This window comes from Sinocyclocheilus anshuiensis, unplaced genomic scaffold (assembly GCF_001515605.1).
Source record: "Sinocyclocheilus anshuiensis isolate Anshui unplaced genomic scaffold, SAMN03320099.WGS_v1.1 scaffold1626, whole genome shotgun sequence".
Lineage (NCBI taxonomy): Eukaryota > Metazoa > Chordata > Actinopteri > Cypriniformes > Cyprinidae > Sinocyclocheilus > Sinocyclocheilus anshuiensis.
The window spans coordinates 916444-936642 of NW_015547254.1; the positions used below are offsets into that span (position 1 = coordinate 916444).

General features: G+C 37.4%; 1 protein-coding gene across 3 annotated transcripts; it reads right to left on the reverse strand.

The window, feature by feature from the left end:
• Positions 1-974: 974 nt before the first annotated feature.
• LOC107701681 (ligand of Numb protein X 2-like) lies at positions 975-19656 on the reverse strand. Of its 3 annotated transcripts, none has more exons than XM_016503742.1 (11): positions 19548-19656; positions 15802-16333; positions 12497-12720; positions 11269-11406; positions 10968-11167; positions 8087-8455; positions 5800-5979; positions 5288-5465; positions 4158-4383; positions 2218-2376; positions 975-1403 (listed from the first exon to the last, which is right to left on the reverse strand). In XM_016503742.1, exons 2-11 carry the CDS (start codon positions 16203-16205, stop codon positions 1268-1270), a joined length of 2214 nt encoding a protein of 737 aa, XP_016359228.1. In that variant the 5' UTR covers positions 16206-16333; positions 19548-19656; the 3' UTR covers positions 975-1267. The 3 variants fall into 3 exon arrangements, with proteins under 3 accessions (XP_016359228.1, XP_016359231.1, XP_016359229.1); XM_016503743.1 differs by lacking the exon at positions 975-1403 and adding an exon at positions 1506-1646; XM_016503745.1 differs by lacking the exon at positions 5800-5979.
• Between the last annotated feature and the right edge of the window lie 543 nt (positions 19657-20199).

Sequence of the window (20199 nt, forward strand, 5' to 3'; positions counted from 1 at the left end):
CACTGACTTCAGGATAATGTAACCGGAAGTGCTAAAATATTAACTCAAACTCAAAAATGCATCATCCCAGCAGCACTCTGTTTCATGCTTTTAAGCTCTCTTAAAAATATATATTAAAATGGTAAAACCTCTACAATTAAATTTTAGAAATATATATATTTCATAAAGTTTAGTCTGTACACTGATACATTTTTAAAGTTACTTTCTTTTTTTCCTGCCAGATGGTGTAGCAATGGCATTTACCAGCATGAGCTAATGGGGACATGCTTAACCAGCCAAACCTTGAACTCTTACGCAAAAATGGTAGCAAATGCTAAAATCCTCCCTGAGATATTGCTGCAAATCTTTTCAAAGATTTTCTAAAAGCATTTTAGGATGGCAAATATTTATCCCATATTTTTATCTCTAGAGAGATTGTAACTTATCATTAGACGTCTCTAAGATTACTGTAACAAAAAGGCTGGATCAAATCTGAATATAAGTGGGATTAGAAATAATTTTTACACATCAACTGAGGCTTAACTCTTGTATCCTCACTGGGAAAGATTTATTAAACAGCTGTGCACATTCATCCATTCATACTTGCACACATACACTTTTGTTCGGTCTGTCTTTTACACAAACATTCACAAACATAGATCACATTTAGAGATAATGTATATAAAACCTCCAGTAGAGTGGACTGCTGATCGGCATGGTGAGGGGAGACCTTAAGGCTGCTCTCCAGAGGCGGGGGGGGTGGCCTCATGGGCGTGGCAGGTTTTCTAAGGCCTGGTTTATTCAGCATCAAGTAAAAGCATTCGATTTTCTGAGACTCTGGCTTTGACAGTATGGTGCCTCCGTGGCAGGGAGTGGAACACATGACCATTAGAACACACAGATATGAGCGCTGTCTGAGGTGAGGCATGGTGTCCTGGCGGGGGTAGATCAGGCTTCCTGGCCCGGACAAGACGTGTCTTTTACACAAACATTCACAAACATAGATCACATTTAGAGATAATGTATATAAAACCTCCAGTAGAGTGGACTGCTGATCGGCATGGTGAGGGGAGACCTTAAGGCTGCTCTCCAGAGGCGGGGGGGGTGGCCTCATGGGCGTGGCAGGTTTTCTAAGGCCTGGTTTATTCAGCATCAAGTAAAAGCATTCGATTTTCTGAGACTCTGGCTTTGACAGTATGGTGCCTCCGTGGCAGGGAGTGGAACACATGACCATTAGAACACACAGATATGAGCGCTGTCTGAGGTGAGGCATGGTGTCCTGGCGGGGTTAGATCAGGCTTCCTGGCCAGGACACGACAGTGAGCGCTACCCTGCTCCGCTGCTCCTTCAGCATGGGCACCAGGGCGGAATGACTCATGCCAGCCGTGGACAGACCGTTTACAGCCACTATCATGTCACCACACCTGAATGGAAAACAAAAACGTGTTTATGTGGAAGAGAATGTTTTTAATGTATCAGTCAAAAAACACAACAGTTGATTTAAATGAATCAGTAAAAAAAACTCAGTTCACTCTCAGCTGTCAATTTGAATTGGTTAAGTGAATCACCAGCTCACTGAATTGGTTGGTTACTGAATTAAGATCTGACCAGATCGGCTGAATGCGAGGTTGCCGTTGATTGTAATAAAGGGGTGTGGGTTAACCAGACTAAATGATTGGAGAAGTCCGGCATAGTCAACAGAGACAAATAATTTCACAGGAAGATTGAATTATGACAATTTGATGAGAAATTATGAGGTCAAAAAATAAATAAATAAAGAAATAATTAAACATATGCATTGATAAATTGTTCACAATAAGATCAATAAGATGCATTTAGTAAATTTTCACTAAGATGAAGCAATAAAGTTCTATTGTAATAAATGGTAGTTTATTAATAAAAAATATTCAATAATAAATAAAAAAATAATAATAAATTATACAAATATTATGAATATTATAATGAAACAATAAATTATATTTAATCATTTATTAATCATTAATTTAAATAATAAATATATGGAATAAATAATAATTATAATTAAATGGGTAAGAAATAATAGTAGTGTTTTTGTTTACTATATACCCCCCCAAAAAAGAATATTTTATGAAACACTGACAGCCAGAGATGTAAGCTTGCTTTTTAACATTTTAATCAAGGTAATGCTGAAAGTGCTGTATCATCTAGCCGTGAAGCATTAGGTTATTGTTTATTGTTTGTTTTGTTGTGCTTGCTCACTTTAGACGGCCATCGTAGTAAGCGGGTGTTCCAAGGACAATAGTCTTGATAAAGAACGCCTGGTTGCTGTGGTTTTCCTCATAACCTCCAACAATGCTGAAACCCCAGCTGCCAGGGTGACTTCTGCGAAGGGCGATCTCATGACTGCTATGCAGGTAGCTGTGAAAGAGAACCAAAAAGACAGAGAACGATGTGGAAAAACAAGTGACCATCATCAGGAAATAATTTTTTCCCCATCTGTTTTATCACATTAGAAGTCTAAAATTGTATTTCAGATTGCTTAGAAGCTAGGGGACAAAGAGAAATATAAATGCAGAAAATCAGGAACACAAAAGGAGAAAACAGAAAAACAGATGCATGTTGGTAGGAGATGTATAGAAATGGAGGATTTGGCACAATGACAGGAAGGGAGAAGGAAACAGAAGGGTGCCAAAGCAAAGGGGACGGATGATGAAGGACAGAAGGGAGGGCAGAGTAAAAAAGGTGGGAGTGAGACTGGATTGAATGACCTGAGATTGGGCTGAAATGAGCTAGGAGCAAGTTATCTCCACATGTACGCTTCATCTGATAATCTGCAGCTGTTGATGTTTACATCATGACAGCCATAATCCCCTTGTGGGTTAGCACTGCATAAAGCCGCTGATCCAAAACACATAAACACTACAGATATTGTCTGTGTCCAAGTCATCAAAATAGCTGCATTTTTCCCTTCAAAGCTGTTTCAACTAAGATTTGGATGGAAAAAAAATAGGTGAACCTGGCATGATGGTAGTCCTGTCCAGATTGCTTTGACTATTTTAGGGTTATTTGGATCAGTGCTCAGCAAGGTGAGAATGCTATTTTTAAGCCTCCCAGTGGAGTTCAAAGAGAGCCAATTGGACTCTTCCAAAAGTACATCTACTTTAATAGCCCTGTGTCTATGCCGGCAAATCAATGGCAAAAAGAACCGAGTGCACCAGTTATGTTTAAGCGCACTGTAAATTGCTTCCGCGAGAGGATAACAGATCCACGCGCGAGGAAACGAGAGCCTGCGAGCTCTTTTTAAACACTCGCTCGCGCATCACATCACCTGTGCGCGCAATACAAGCCCTCGCGAGCGAGGAAATGTCTCATCGCACGCGCGTGATCATCCCCCTCATTCTCGCTCTCCGTATTTTTGGCACTTTTTTTTTTTGTACACGTTTATTTTTGGCAGTTGTGGGGCGGGACTTGCTGTATTAATTGTAATCTCAAACGCCATTGGTTACTTCCCCTTTTCCGGAAGTCAGCTGTGATTGGACGCCTGTGAAAAGGTCACATGTGACCTGAGACATGGCTTTATCAACAGACCAGATGCATGTAAATTCTCTTTTTTTTTTTATATAACATGGCTGTTTTAATGAAAATTAATGGCATGCTTTGTCAATAGAATAGATATTTAGCAGAAAGTTTATTAACATAAATTCTTCCGTTTACTAGTGATTGCAAACTTGTGATGTTATGAAGAAAAAATACGACATAAACCCCTTTTATAGATTGTAATGAATGACATGTTTCCACGGTTATAAGCATGGTAAATCTAGGACGTTATTAAAACAGCAAGTCCCGCCCCACGACTGCCAAAAATAAAAGTGTTCGCGCGACAAAAGCAAGCAGGTGAAAAAATACAGAGCGCGAGAATGAGGGGGATGATCACGCGTGTGCGATGAGACATTTCCTCGCTCTCGAGGGCTTGTATTGCGCGCACAGGTGATGTGATGCGCGAGCGAGTGTTTAAAAGGCACGTTTCCTCGCGTGTGGATCTGTTATCCTCTCGCGGAAGCAATTTACCGTGCGCTTAAACATAACTGGTGCACTCGGTTCTTTTTGCCATTGATTTGCCGTCATATGTGTCGCTTGTTTCATTCATCAAACGATCTCCCACTTGAAGTTCTACTAAATCTGATTGACTGCACTCTTACCTGGGAAGTCCAAGCCACATGACCCATGATGGAGACCAGCATGCATCATAGTCGTTTTCGTGAGGAGGGAGAAGCTCTTCATCCGGACCCGGTTCTTCAACTGTGTTGACCTCTAATGCCCTCAGCTGGACAGAACAACATGCAGCGCTGGACTTCAGAGTGCCCACTGCTTCACTGTGGCTCAGGTAGGTCAAATCTTGACCATTAATACTCAACACTACATCCCCTGAGCAAAAGAGAGACAGCCACACAGAGAGGACTGTAACACAGCTGAAGACCCATGGAGGTTTTGCTTCAGTGCACTTCATCACAGACACCAGTGTTTTCCTCAAAAACAACCTTCTGTTATTTTTTTTTTAACCAAACACATGCAGCACAACCAGTGTAGTCTGATTCCCAAATGAATGACTCTAATTACCCATTCTTTTTAGTAAGCCAAGCACATGCAGCACAACCAGTGTAGTCTGATTAGTTGGTTCTTTATATTAAATCAAACACATGCAGCACAACCAGTGTAGTCTGATTAGTTGGTTCTTTATATTAAATCAAACACATGCAGCACAACCAGTGTAGTCTGATTAGTTGGTTCTTTATATTAAATCAAACACATGCAGCACAACCAGTGTAGTCTGATTAGTTGGTTCTTTATATTAAATGAAACACATACAGCACAACCAGTGTAGTCTGATTGCTGAATGAATGACTTTAATGAGTTGGTTCATTTTAGTGAATCAAACACAAACAGCTTACTAACTGAGACTTGAATAAGTGTCTCTAAAAAGACTGAAAAACCACTAAATACACCTTTTGTGAGAATTGTTTTAAATGTATTTATTTATTGTTAAACTCGACACATTATTTGGAGTGGAATCGCATTTCCTTTTCCTCTTTTTTTTTAAATAAATAAATTCCTACAATTCTTATCCCTAACAAAAACCAACATTATTTTTCCTCAGAATAACATGAACCAATGAATCATGCGTAATAAGGAATATGAACCAGGAATATGTATTAAGAAGGTAAACAGGTTTAACGTTGAAGTCATGCTGACAGTAACTCCATAAACTTGCTTAAACTTGGGTCGAGATTAATGCTAATTTAAGAAAAAGAATTGGGTTTAGGTAACTTACCACGTTTGATTCGTCCATCACGTGACAGGCAGCCATGGAGCTGAACGCTCGTTACAAAGATCGGCAACTCTCCGCTCTTGCTGCCCCGTCCCCCTGCCACAGTCATACCCAGAGATTCATGAGGTTCCTTCTTCACAGTGATGTGTTTCTCCTTACAGGTAACACACTGGGAGAGATCCTACAAAATACAAGCATCAGAGCATCAAATTGAAATTTGTCTCAGATGTGGAGAAGGAAAAAGTGAAGCCCATTTCGAAATTGACACTGATCGGCTCTCAGTAGAGTGTTGTTCATCTTCCCAACGGGATCAGCTCTACTCGAACTTCGTAATTGATCTCATAATAGATTCAACCAGGAGTAATTAAGGTTGTGGTCTGAACTCATGGAAAAACTGGAAGCTACCCAGATGCTTCGGATATAGGGCTCCCTAATTATGTCTCCACGATGCTAAAATAGATTCTGCAACACACACAGACTTGCTCTCGCTCTTGGCCACAGGCATTTGTACTCACTCTCTGGGTGGAAGACTTGGCAAGGTGCAGACTTGGGACAGGGCTTGGGGTCGCAGTGCAGGGAAGCGGCGGAATGTGTTCATGGCTCCAAATGTCCCTGGTCAAGGTGGAGCCTATGTGCACAGCCATAGTCTGCTTGCTGGACCGGCTAATCAGCAGATTAACTCTTTCTCCACTAGCCTAGAAGATGACAGTAGGCGGTCAGTATAAATACCTAATACTCTTATATTGAGTGCCGAGGTGGTTTTATATCCAGAAAAGACAGTCTGCTGTCTTCCAGTGCTATTCTTAATAATGCTTTAGCTGCCCTTTCTCTGTGTGATCGGGACAGCCAGATGGGAGAAAGCAGCTCACGTAGACACAAACATACTATCAATCACATTACCCTCTGAGCAGGGCAGCAGAGACAGTGTCCTAATGTCCCAAACAGGCACTGAGATTTGCACAGATGACAATAGCTGTTTTATTACGAGAATATTTATTAGAGGAAACTAGATTTTTATTTACTGAAGAAAATGTGAGCGGTGTTGCCAGAGCAAAAGTCACCACCATGCTAGGGGTGGTTGTCAGGATGAACTATGTGGTTGCTAGGGTGTTGCTAGGTTGTTATAGATATGGCTGAAGCCCTGTTTCAGAGTAAGTCTATGGATTGTTTTTATTCAATATTTAAGAATGCAGAATATATTGGTAATCATATTTTTTAGTGGCCAATTTTAGAGATTTTCATATTGTATTTTTTAAAACTAACACTGTGTTAACTGTGTTCATTTAATAAAGCTCAAATAAAATATAAATATTACATGAAAAACTTAAACTTACAAAAACTGATCTGAAACTTAGAAATGTTGACTTGGCAGTTTCAGTTGAAGTATTAAAATTAAAACTAAAACTGAAATAAAATAAAATTAGGTTTTTTTTATAGAAATATAAAAACAAAAACTAATTAAAATGACAAGAGCACATAACTAAAATTACAGTGAAACAAAATATAAAAATTAAGCTATTTTAAAATATGAATACATTATATGATAGTACATGAATAATACTAAAATATCAAAGATAATTAGATGCTACTAAAATAAAATAACAAATATGATTAAATTACCTTTGCCATCATCTATCGCTCACTTAAAGGGGTCATATGATGCGATTTCAATTTTTCCTTTCTCTTTGGAGTGTTACAAGCTCCAAAATAATGTTCTTTTTAGCAGCATCATATGACCCCTTTAATGTTTAACAACATGCTGAAATAAAATAACATGTAAATATTAGAAGAAAAATTAAACTTACAAAAACTTAAATGAAAAAGAGACATGCTGCCATGGCAGCTAAATTAAAGGGGTCATATGATGCGATTTCAAGTTTTCCTTTCTCGCGTGTGTGTGTGAGAGCGAGAGAGAGATCACTCAGCTGTCTTAACCGTGGCTTGTGTACTGCACACATACCAGCTTCATCACTGTGTCTGTCACGCGACTCTGTTCCCCTTTCGGGCTCTGTCTTTACATTTATTTTGAAAGATGAAGCTCGCGATTATGGTAAGGGGCGTTACATTTCTGACGAGTGCTTGCAGTGTTTGGCCAATCACAATGCACTGGGTCAGCTGGCCAATCAGAGCAGACTGCGCTTGTCGGAAGGAGGGACTTTGTAGAAAACGAAGCGTTTGAGAGAGGCAGGGCATAGAGGACCTACAATAATGTACAGTATTTGAAAAATAATGTGTTTTTTGAACATTAAAGCATGTCAACATATTCTGTTACACCAAATACACAAAATAATGATCTTTAAAAAAGCATAATATGACCCCTTTAAATAAGAATTTTTATTTGAAGTATAAAATTACTAAACTAAAATTGAACAAATCTAAAGCTAATAATAAAATAAAAATAATATAATAAAAAATAATAAAAATGATGAGCAAATAATCAAATGATTAAACTTACAATGAAAACAAAAAATATAATAATTAAGCTAATTCAAAATATTAATAAATCCTATAATGCATAAATAATACTAAAATAACACTAAAATAAAATAACAAAGGTAATTAAATACCTTTTCTGTCATCTATTGCTCACTTAAAGTTAATGTTTAACAGTACTAATAATTGAATAACACTTTACATTATAATGCTGTGATGCTTAAATTCACTTTTAGGTTTTAGTATTTTATTTTTCATGTATGTAGACAACAGAGTATAGATTTTTAATATCGGCCATTTATCAGTTAGCAGGTCTGCTAGTATCCTTATCTTAACCTGAACTGCCCCACACACATGCTTTCTCTCTACCTGTATAATCTGAGCTGCTTGCTCAGGCGTGCCGTGTCTCAGTTCATGCTCGTTGACGGCCAGCACTCTGTCGTTGCTGCAAAGTCTTCCGTCTTTAGCGGCTAACCCTCCCTCCAGCAAGTCCAGGATAAACACACCGGCTTCATCTGTACGGCGCACCAGCTTGATCCCCAGCTGCTCTGATGATTCCTGCTTGTGCAGGGTGATGCGTATGCTGGCAGGGCTGCCCTTGGGTGTAGCAGTTGCCACAGGCGGCCTTGCAGAACAGCGGCGCTCTCTCAGAACCGTCAACTGCAAAGTGGCGCAGGGACGGGCCAGTGTAGAACGAGCAAAGTTATGGGGCATGTTACTGATGTCTACGTTGTTCACCTGCACAAAAATGCATGAAATGCAAAGATCAAACAATAAATGTTGTTTTGATTTGTAAAAATGTCAATAAAATGCCTGACATTATATTTACCTCAGGAAGTATTTTGTTATATTATGCACTATTTTAGATTAACCTATTATTAATGTCTTAATTTTTTAATGTACACTACCGTTACTACACTTGGGATTGGTAAGGTTTTTAATGTTTTTGAAAGAAATGTTCATTATTCTCATTATAGAATTAAGACATATAGAATATTATAATTATTATAGAATTCTCATTATAGAATTAAGAAATTCTCACCAAGGCTGCATTTATTTTTTATTAAAAAAATACAGTACAAACAGTAATATTGTGAAACATTAAATTTTTTATATATTTTAAAATTTATTTTATCAAATGTGAATTTTCAGCATCCTTTATTCCAATCTTCAGTCTCCAGTCTTTGGTACTCAAGAAACATTTCTTATTATCAGTGTTTAAAATGGTTGTGCTGCCTAATATTTTTGTGGTAACCATGATACATTTTTTCACGTTCTCTGATGAATAGAAAGTTCAAAAGAACAGCATTTATTTGAAATATAATTTTTTGTAACGTTATAATTAATTGAAAAATGTAATGCTTAATAAAAGTACGAACTTTAAAACGAACCAAAAAAAAAAACATTGACTCCAAAATTTGAACAATAGTGTATGTTAAATTTAATTCAGTCAAAAGAAAATGTTTATTTGGACTCATTAGAGACTATTTTCTCAAAAACAAGTTTATATGAGATCCACCATTTACATTATATACCTCAACAGTTAAAAAAAAAAAAAATCATTACAAAGTAGAGAATTGCCTTTTTCAGTCGATGCATAAAGCTTAAAATATTTCTGGCTCAAAACGACTTAAAATGATGGAGCAGATCACATATTTTGGTGAATGGCAGTTTGAAGAATGCTGTTCTGCATCTATTCATGCAGATAGTGATTCTGTAGCCACTATTCATTAGAGCTCTATAGAGATTGATTAAAGTATCAGGGCTGATCTGTAACTAGCAGTGAAAACGGCTTTTTTAATCGGACGGTTATTTTGGAACATAGCGACAATACCTGAAGTATTTGGTCACCGGCCAGCAGCCGTCCGTCTCGGGCTATAACACCATCACGGTACACCTCTTGTATTACCACATTTATCAGGGGGGTCTCAATTCCACCGACTATACTTATGCCCAGCTCTACGTAGGGGTTTGCACGATGAACCTCAATAGTCGTGATTTCTCCCTCAGGTAGGGATGGAAGTTTCACACAACCTAAAGAACAAGAAGTATAGAACCCAAACAAAGATATCAAAGGTTTTTAAGAAACAAAGTGATTATATGGTTTGGTCTAGGACTGTGTAAAACAATCATACCTTCTTCAGCAGAAAGTGGCAGAGTTTCAACAAAGTCCCATCCCGAAGAGGCCGAACTGCCAGTGCGGAGAAGATGGATGCACGGGTTGCTGAGAGGACGCTTCACGCGTGGAGGAGCACACTCTAAACCATGGACACCTTTAAGGGACAGAAATACAGCTGAAAATATACATTTCACTCCATAAAACATGTAAGTCACCACAGAGCATTATGTTAGCTTAGCAACATGTGCTAATACAAATCTCTAATGGAATAAACTAAAAAAAAAAAGTATTGATAAAAACTGGTCCATCTAATTAAGATGGACTATTTCACCTAATGTTTGTGTATGCTATGTATATTTAGTTTATTAGAGTATTGTTTTAGCTTAGCAATATGTGCTAATGCAAATCTCTATTGGAATCAACTGTGAGTAACCAAGTTCAAGTTAGTGACCTGGTTGTTAATGTAAGGGGTTTCATTTCATGAAATTTATAGTTATGGTCAAGACATTGGTAAGGGACAAAAAAATTGGGGGGATATTTTTATTGGTATTTTTGATGGAATTTTAATTTCAAAGAATTAAAATATTAGAGGATTTCAAGGGACTAAGGGAATAAATATAATTTTTTGTAACGTTATAATTAATTGAAAAATGTAATGCTTAATAAAAGTACGAACTTTAAAACGAACCAAAAAAAAAAACATTGACTCCAAAATTTGAACAATAGTGTATGTTAAATTTAATTCAGTCAAAAGAAAATGTTTATTTGGACTCATTAGAGACTATTTTCTCAAAAACAAGTTTATATGAGATCCACCATTTACATTATATACCTCAACAGTTAAAAAAAAAAAAAATCATTACAAAGTAGAGAATTGCCTTTTTCAGTCGATGCATAAAGCTTAAAATATTTCTGGCTCAAAACGACTTAAAATGATGGAGCAGATCACATATTTTGGTGAATGGCAGTTTGAAGAATGCTGTTCTGCATCTATTCATGCAGATAGTGATTCTGTAGCCACTATTCATTAGAGCTCTATAGAGATTGATTAAAGTATCAGGGCTGATCTGTAACTAGCAGTGAAAACGGCTTTTTTAATCGGACGGTTATTTTGGAACATAGCGACAATACCTGAAGTATTTGGTCACCGGCCAGCAGCCGTCCGTCTCGGGCTATAACACCATCACGGTACACCTCTTGTATTACCACATTTATCAGGGGGGTCTCAATTCCACCGACTATACTTATGCCCAGCTCTACGTAGGGGTTTGCACGATGAACCTCAATAGTCGTGATTTCTCCCTCAGGTAGGGATGGAAGTTTCACACAACCTAAAGAACAAGAAGTATAGAACCCAAACAAAGATATCAAAGGTTTTTAAGAAACAAAGTGATTATATGGTTTGGTCTAGGACTGTGTAAAACAATCATACCTTCTTCAGCAGAAAGTGGCAGAGTTTCAACAAAGTCCCATCCCGAAGAGGCCGAACTGCCAGTGCGGAGAAGATGGATGCACGGGTTGCTGAGAGGACGCTTCACGCGTGGAGGAGCACACTCTAAACCATGGACACCTTTAAGGGACAGAAATACAGCTGAAAATATACATTTCACTCCATAAAACATGTAAGTCACCACAGAGCATTATGTTAGCTTAGCAACATGTGCTAATACAAATCTCTAATGGAATAAACTAAAAAAAAAAAGTATTGATAAAAACTGGTCCATCTAATTAAGATGGACTATTTCACCTAATGTTTGTGTATGCTATGTATATTTAGTTTATTAGAGTATTGTTTTAGCTTAGCAATATGTGCTAATGCAAATCTCTATTGGAATCAACTGTGAGTAACCAAGTTCAAGTTAGTGACCTGGTTGTTAATGTAAGGGGTTTCATTTCATGAAATTTATAGTTATGGTCAAGACATTGGTAAGGGACAAAAAAATTGGGGGGATATTTTTATTGGTATTTTTGATGGAATTTTAATTTCAAAGAATTAAAATATTAGAGGATTTCAAGGGACTAAGGGAATAAAGAAAAAGGGGGAAAAAAGAAAAATAGTAAAAGTAGTACTAAAATTAGAATATTTTGTAATGCATGTGAACTATTTGCAAATATTTTTATTTTAAAATATGCACACAATCACTCTTAATCGTATGCCTAATATGCCGAAAATGGCTCTATTAATGTTTTTGGTCTCATCACACTCAATTACAAATTACGTTATGAATTACGTAAATTATATAAGCTATTTTCAGGTCAAAATGGCAAAACTTGACCAAAGAATTGAATACATCACTGAATATTACTTATGCTGTGTAACATTTCTATTATTAAAGAGTTGTCAAATATTAAATATTTAGCTACTTCTTACACTTTTTCACTGTTAAAACTGAAGCGGCGAATGAAATTCAGGTTCTGTGACCAGTAAAGACCTGCCTTCTTTGATTTGATTGGCCGTCTCAAACATTTTGACATTGATGTTGATGAGCACTGTTAGTCCGCTGAGGCAGACCACCCAGTTTAAACCTTTTGTCATTCTAACAATACAGAGCACAGTGTCACTGAGTGCAGCAGAACAGCCTCAAGAATACCAATTATTGTAAGGGACAATTTTGCTAGATCTGATTATTGGTGGTTGCGGCCCTGCTTAGGGTACTCACTGTCTTCTTCAGTGCTTTCTTCAAAGGCAGGGTTGTCTACACCAGGCTCTTCTGTCCATGTAGGAACATTGTTGCATGCGTTGGATCCAGCAGGTGGTGATGGTGTACTCTCCTTCATCTCAGTCTGGGGGGATCTGGGAGGGTTGGTCGCCGTGACCCTGTCCTCGCCGCCCTCCATCTGCGTCCGCTCCAGCTTTGTTCGCTGACTTTGTGTTCCAGGACACCTAGACCCACACACATAGATGCAAACATATAAATACAATAACTGAAATATTCGGGAGGCAAGGTACACAGAGGTCCAGCTGACAAGAAATGGAAGACAAGGACAAGAAATGTACATTTTCATTTACATTTTAGTATTTTTACAATTTTTTGTAATTTTCTTTAGTTTTTGTTTTAATTATTAATATATAGCTTTAATTTCTTTCTTGTTTCATTTTTAAGGTTGTCAGGGCAAGTTGAAGTTTTTCATCTGATATTTTTTATTTTATTTTATTTGAAGTTACCTTTTTTTTTTTTTTTTACTTTTAGTTAACAAAAACAACACTGGTCCTGTGAAACTACGATATCTTTCTTTGCCTTTGAGCTTGGAGGATTTCAGCATTTCACTAACATGACTGTCATACAATTAACAGCACTAATTAATTACTCTACACATCAGTGGGGACAAAGACCTGTAGGATAGTACTACACGCTGAGGTCTCATAGTATAACAAGAAGCACTGTATTGTCAACACAGCTAAGAGAAGACTGATAATGCTGGCAGTAACGCTCAGCCTTCTCTTAGGAAGGAGTTAGCGCCTTGTTAAGGTTAATCTCCTTGGGTCCTCTTTCATTGAACTATAAATAAAACATTCTTGCAATAAGTGTAAATTATCTAAGGAGTATAGATGATCTGACAAAACTTTAATAAGTTACTCTTAATCTTAGTATTAAACTTTAATACTCTTTTTTTACAAAAACAGATGAGACTCTATACTGTTTTGTCCTTCGATTTGTGAACTAACTCAACTTTGAACTATTCAACTCACGTTTGGCTTCAGACATCAGACTCTACACCAAACCCTTAGTAGGCCAAGACCTTCAGTTGATCGAAAGGCACCATTCAATCTTGTGCAACAGAACTAATCTCAAAATTTATACCACTCTCTCAAACTACACAGTCCTGCCAATTCTTAGTACAAAATACCTTATTGGACTCTGTAACTCACCATAGCTCTGGGTTGCCCTTGGCAGTCTCACAGAAGAAGTGGTTGAAAAGGTTTATAGAGTTGAAGTTTCCCAGCATGGCTGTAGAGAATATGAAACTGCTGCTGTCCAGTGCATTACACAGGACCGACTAATCTCCCATCACATGACAAAGGGGCAAATAATCCCCAGATGGGAAGTCAGATCAAGCCCAGCAGGCTCCACTCACAAGAAAGTGACTCCAAAAGTCACTGGAGCCTTTGTCTGCTAAGCTTCAGTGTCTAACTCTAACAGATACCTAAGTATATTTGTTGCTACTGCATGTTCTGACTCAAAAGCCCCTGACATGTGATTATGCACAAGTTGAACTGTTGTATTCTGCATGTTGATCAAGTTTATTTGGGGTTTACTATTGTTCATCATTTATGTGTGAGCAGTACATCCCAACTGAGAATTTAAAAAAACAACAACTATGTAACACTTTTTGGTAGTACTATTACTGATTTAATTTTTATTTATCTGAATTTGAAATGATCGAGTCTTACGGGCACGCAAATGCGGGAGACTGGAAACACAAGCTCATTTAAAGTTTGCTGCATTTCTAAGTTCAAGTATGGTCAGTTCTGACCTGCAAATTCATATCACACGAAGGCATGTGACCATTAGAAGAATGATACAGCACGGTGTGACCTTCTAGCTGAATTAAAAGAACACAAACATGGAAACTGCAGGTTTGCAATATTGCATGAAAGTGGAGTACATTGTATATTTTTGTTTGTGAAATTGTTTTTAAAAATGGCACCAAAGGTATGACGTCATTATCTCGTCCTTTGCAGTGTCCAAAGAAATTTTGCATGCTCAAAGTCTAGTGAGACTACCTCTTAAGCCAAGCAACAGACAGACTGTTTGATGCATAATGCACACAAAAATGTCAAAAAGATTTATCAGTCTGCCTGAAAACAAATGTGTCACCCTGGACCACAAAACCAGTCATAAGGGTCAATTTTTCGAAATTGAGATTTATACATCATCTGAGAGCTGAATAGATTGTTTGCAGGCTGGTGCAATGAAAGCTTCTGAAGAACATATTCTGAAGCACTTAGCATGACCCTAAACGTCACTTAAAGACCTCAAAATTAGTTGGCTTATCTGTTGGCTTTCCACACTCCAAGTTCTGTAAAATGGGCCGACTATGGTTGGTTGCTTTACATGCCAGTCTGATGACTTGTTTAACTGGGTGGTTCTTGGCTGCAAAGGCAACAAGATTTTACACTTGCAGTCCACAGTGCTGTGTTAAATACTGTATGTTAAAAGTATAATATAGTATAGTCTTTTATAGAAAAGCGACTTGCATTACATTCAAGATATATATTTAATTCAAGATATATATATCAAATTCTCGCATTGTCTGGGAATCAAAACCATGAGTTTGGCTTTGCCGGTGCTATGTTTAAACTACACTGTAAAAAAAAATTACGCAAAATTGTAAATAAAGCAAAGAATATTGGAGTGTTTAAGAGAAAATTCTAATGCAGGTTTTCTACTTCAAAATTTGACCTTTAATTCGATGTAGTACTTGCCATTTCTTTGTATTTGTTAATGAAATTTACTAGCAATTTCTGAGTGCATTTTTTGTGTTTAAGAATACAACCATAACATGATTTTGTATTTGAGATTAAATATGTGACCCTGGACCACAAAACCAGTCACAAGGGTCAATTTTTCGAAATGGAGATTTATACATACTCTGAAAGCTGAATAAATAAGCTTTCAATTGGTGTATGGTTTGTTAGGATATGACAATCTTTGGCCGAGATACAACTATTTGAAAATCTGCAATCTAAGGGCGCAAACAAATCTAAATACTGAGAAAATCGCCTTTAAAGTTGTCCAAATGAAGTTCTTAGCAGTGCATATTACTAATCAAATTAAGTTTTGATATATCTTCATGGAACATGATCTTTACTTAATATCCTAATGATTTTTGGCATAAAAGAAAAATTGATAATTTTGACCCATACAATGTTTTTTTGGCGATTGCTAAAAATATGCCCCAGCGACTTAAGACTGGTTTTGTGGTCCAGGGTCACATATATGAATATTCATGAGTATTTTACCTGTGTTTGAGATGTGCCTCCAGGTCACAGCGTGGCATGCTGAGAGAACAGGAGGGCGTTAGCGGACAGGTGACCGACAACTTATCCAGCAGCTTGTGCACCAGAATGCTGGAGCGCCGGCAGACCTGCAACTGTAGATGCGCACGGTCCAGCGGACAAAAGTCCCGTTCCTGCAGAAAGCTGCGCAGGCAGCGGGCACAGAAGGTGTGGCCACATGGTGTATCCAGGGGCTGAACTAACGGCTGAAGACAGATGTGGCACACCAAATCATCATCCACTTCCAAGCGATAGTTATAAAGGTGATTCTCCCAGGTGCGGTGAATCTGTCCACATTCAGAGCAAAGGGCCTCCAGAAGAGCTTCGCTCACCATGCCCGGGTCCACTCCCTCTCCCAGACTGCCCATTGCGCTCTGCTTCGGTTACACAAACACACTTAGTGGCTTGGTTACGGGGGCGTCCGTCCCATGGGCGTCAGAGGCTGTGCGACTCCGGCAGGGGACGGCCACCCCCTGGTAGACGGTGTGACATCACTCTGAAGGAGAAGAAGTGAGGTAACTGTTCTGAATGAGAGAACATGTTTGTGTGTGTGCCATGTGTTGTGAGGATGAGATTATGTTGCAGAGCAGTGTGGGTTTACTCCTGCACATTAATCTGACGGTGTAATCTCTTGCTCCCTCCCCTGGAGCAAACTTTCAATCCCACAGAGAGAGAATTATCTAGGATTGAGGCAGGGAGCGCAGAGTCAAGAGGTTTTGATATGAAAGTAAGAATGGGGGGCAAGAGGAGAGGACAAAAAAATATAGATACTGTATAAGATTTGAATGGATAACATTTGTTCATAAAACCCAGATTGGGGGGTGGGTGCAAACTCATCCAAGTCATTAAATACAAATATTAATCAAAACCTACTAGATTATAATTAAAATTATTCCTCTGAAGGCCCTGTTTCTAATTTGGATACATTGCAGATTTAAAGGAACAGTTCACATTCTCTCTATATTTACTCACCATTATGTCAATTCAAACCTGTATGACTTTCTTTCTTTAGTGGAACACAAAAGGTGAATTTCTGACGAATAGCTTTTCATTACAGCTAAGGTAAATGACTGGGCCTCCAAAAAAGCACCATAAATGTAACATAAATGTGATTTGTGTGCTGTATTTCAAATCATGCACTAGTTTATTGGCCATTTTTCGTAATAAGTATTGCTTTTTATTTCTCCTCTTTCCTATTACTCGTTTCGCTTCTGTTTCAGTTTTTATAACCATTTCTTACTATGTGTAAGTTGTTGTTTTTTTAGCATGTGTGTTTGGCAGTGTTATTTTTTTTAGGATTACTGATAAACTACTGTCGTTTGATTTGTATTATTTGTATTTTTTATTTCTTTTAATTTTAGTTACATTATGTCTGAATTTAATATGTCTGTATAGGTCTTTTATTAAGTTTTTAGTTTTATTTAATTTGAGTTATTTTAATACTTCAACAAACTAAATGGAAATGAAATAATATATATTGAATTTATAAATGTGTATGTATATATACAGTATATATGTATGTGTGTGTGGTTGTACATACACATATGTAGTTGTTTTTTTGGTGTTTGGCGTAGTGTTATGTTAGAATCATTATTATACTCTTATACCTTTTGTTCTTTAATATTTTGAATTGTTTTTAGCTTCATTTTTTGTTTTTCATTTAAATGTTACGTTTTGAAATTTTGTTATATGCATGTCATTTTTATTTAATCTCTTTATTTTTAAAATGTGTATAAGTAGTATTTATAAAGTTTTAGCTTTTAGTTTTGGATCTGTTTTTAGTTGTTTTAATACTACAATTGATTGCTTCTGTTGTCCTCATTTGTAAGTCGCTTTGGATAAAAGCGTCTGCTAAATGACTAAATAAATAAATAAATGTTTCACAGAAAATCCAGATACCTGCATTAGCTCATATACAGGAGTGGAAAAACATGAGGGTGAGTACATATGACAGAATTTTCATTTTTCTGTGAATTTTAAACTGGGCTCTGTGAAAAGTCTAGAGAAAAAGAAATGAATACATTTGATTAAAATAAATAAAACATGATATAAATAAATAAACAATACATCTAACAGTAGTACATTACTAAGCTATAGTGAGCAGGCAAAAAATTGAATAGACCTTAGTCAGGGTAGCACCATATTTAATTTTTGACAGGAATGAAAACGAGGCTGTGAGGGATAGAAGTACAGTGCATTCACTGAATTGTCATTGGAAATGGAAAGTTGTGAGTTATGATCGTATAGTGCGTGCCATTATAAAGACTGTAAGTCTATCCCTCACAGCCTTGTTTACGTCCGTGTTCAATTCAATATACCATCTAACCTGTTTAAGTTCTATGTAATAAAAACGAAATATTTTCCAAAAAATACAGTGTACACATAAATTTTTACATTATAAATTGGGCCTTTATATATAAAAATATAGATCTGCCTTTTTAAATTTTAGAATGGGGGTCCCTCATATGAGGATGATCAAATTTGGGGTCCGTAGCATCGAAAAGATTGAAAACCCCTGAACGAGACTTCTAATAATTGGCTTTTCGAGGCCAGCAATCAGCAGGGGGCATTCTATTGGGCCAACGATAACTATAACGTTCGCCTGTATTCACAGTATCTGACAGCTGTGCGTCCATGAGCAGCCCCACGCTTGGTCTGTCGACAGCATCTCCGTGACTACCTGCCTCTGTTTTTATCTTGCAGCTGGACATGAATAAAACATGAGGACACAAGGCTTCTCTGTTCCCACTACAAAGCCCTGTCAACGTCTCATCAGACACACATACCCATGCTCACTCGTCCCGCACACTGTAAATGTCTTAATGTGGATAGTATATGAAGCAGCTTGTGCTTAAACCTCATCCATTGATAGCATGATGTGGGACTTCACTACATGAGGCTGGAATGCTTAATGGCCTTTGGGCAGCTGCCATTAGTATTTCTTCTATGCTGGATTCTCTGATGACTTTTAATCACAAGGAAGTGTTTAGATATTGACTGCAAGGGCTGTTCAAGGCCACTCACTTGTTGTATCCTTGTATCTTTAGCTGCTTGTCACAATTCTCACTTGCAAAATGGCACATTCGTGCTTATCTGGCTGCCTGGCGGATGAAGAATTAAATGTTTGTTCAGCTGAACTGACATAACAAAACAATACAATTAATGGTTGATCTTTAAACATCTACAAAGGAAGCAAACAATATCTGACATGTTCCATGTAGAATGATATGCACAACTCTAAAGTCTTTATTTATTGAGCAAATGGCTTTCAATGACATGTTTCCATTCTGCAGTCCAGATCCATTCACAAACCCCCATTTTTGACACATTGCTTTTCCAAATCAATACACTGACCTTATTTGTTTTAGAAAGGTTGTACATTCACAGGTAGGCAACAAAAATAAATTAATGGAGGGAAGGGGAGGAGAAATAACGGCGCTTTCTCTGTTGAATTAAAATGTCTGGATGCCACCTGCATGAATTGTCTCGTTAACAAGGTGTATCCAATCCGGATCTATGACACGCACAAATATCAATATCTCATTATTTCTGGTACAGAGTGGCTCGCTGTAAATGTTAACGTTTACTGTCTCTCTCTCTCTCTGTCTGTGCCATCATCGTCTGTACAATAGGCGACAATGACATCTAACAAAATGCTTGTAGTAAAAAAGAATCGGCGGGTTATAATATGAGTATTTGAATAACATTACCTATTCGCGTTCCCCTCAGATGGTGTGAACTCTGGCCCCGAGATGGGAGAATCATGGAGCTCAATCACATCCACCGCAGCTTGCCCGAGAAGCATCCGCTCGTCAAAACACCCCCGTATCTGTCTTGTAGCGAAGTCCGATTCGTGAAGGAATGGTTCGTTTGAGTCGACTCTTTTGAAATAATCAACTGAACCGGTTCCTAAAACTGATCTGAACAATTATTGCATGTATTGGAGTGAATCAGCCCGAGCTTCTCTGAAACTCTTCTCTCGAGTCAAAAACTGCCCGACTCGTTGAACCGAGAACCGTCTCTTTCAAAAAATGTCCAGACGATCATAAAAGCATTTGGAGTAAAATGAGGATTTGAATTAATAACTTGCTTTATAGCCGAATAGCACTGTTACAAATAAAATGTTCTGAAAATATGTTTATGGCTTGATTGTATGACTTTTATCAACAAAAAACAATGCGAACGCAAATCAAATAGGTTAATTTTAAATGTCTTTTTTCTTTTTTTTTTTGTTGCAGCCAAGAGATATAAATGAATTTAATGTTTGCTTATTATAAATGCAAATTATATTTAAGTTCCAATTTGTGGATTTCCTGGCTTAAGTGGCTAGCAAATTGAACTGGGACACATATTACAATACGC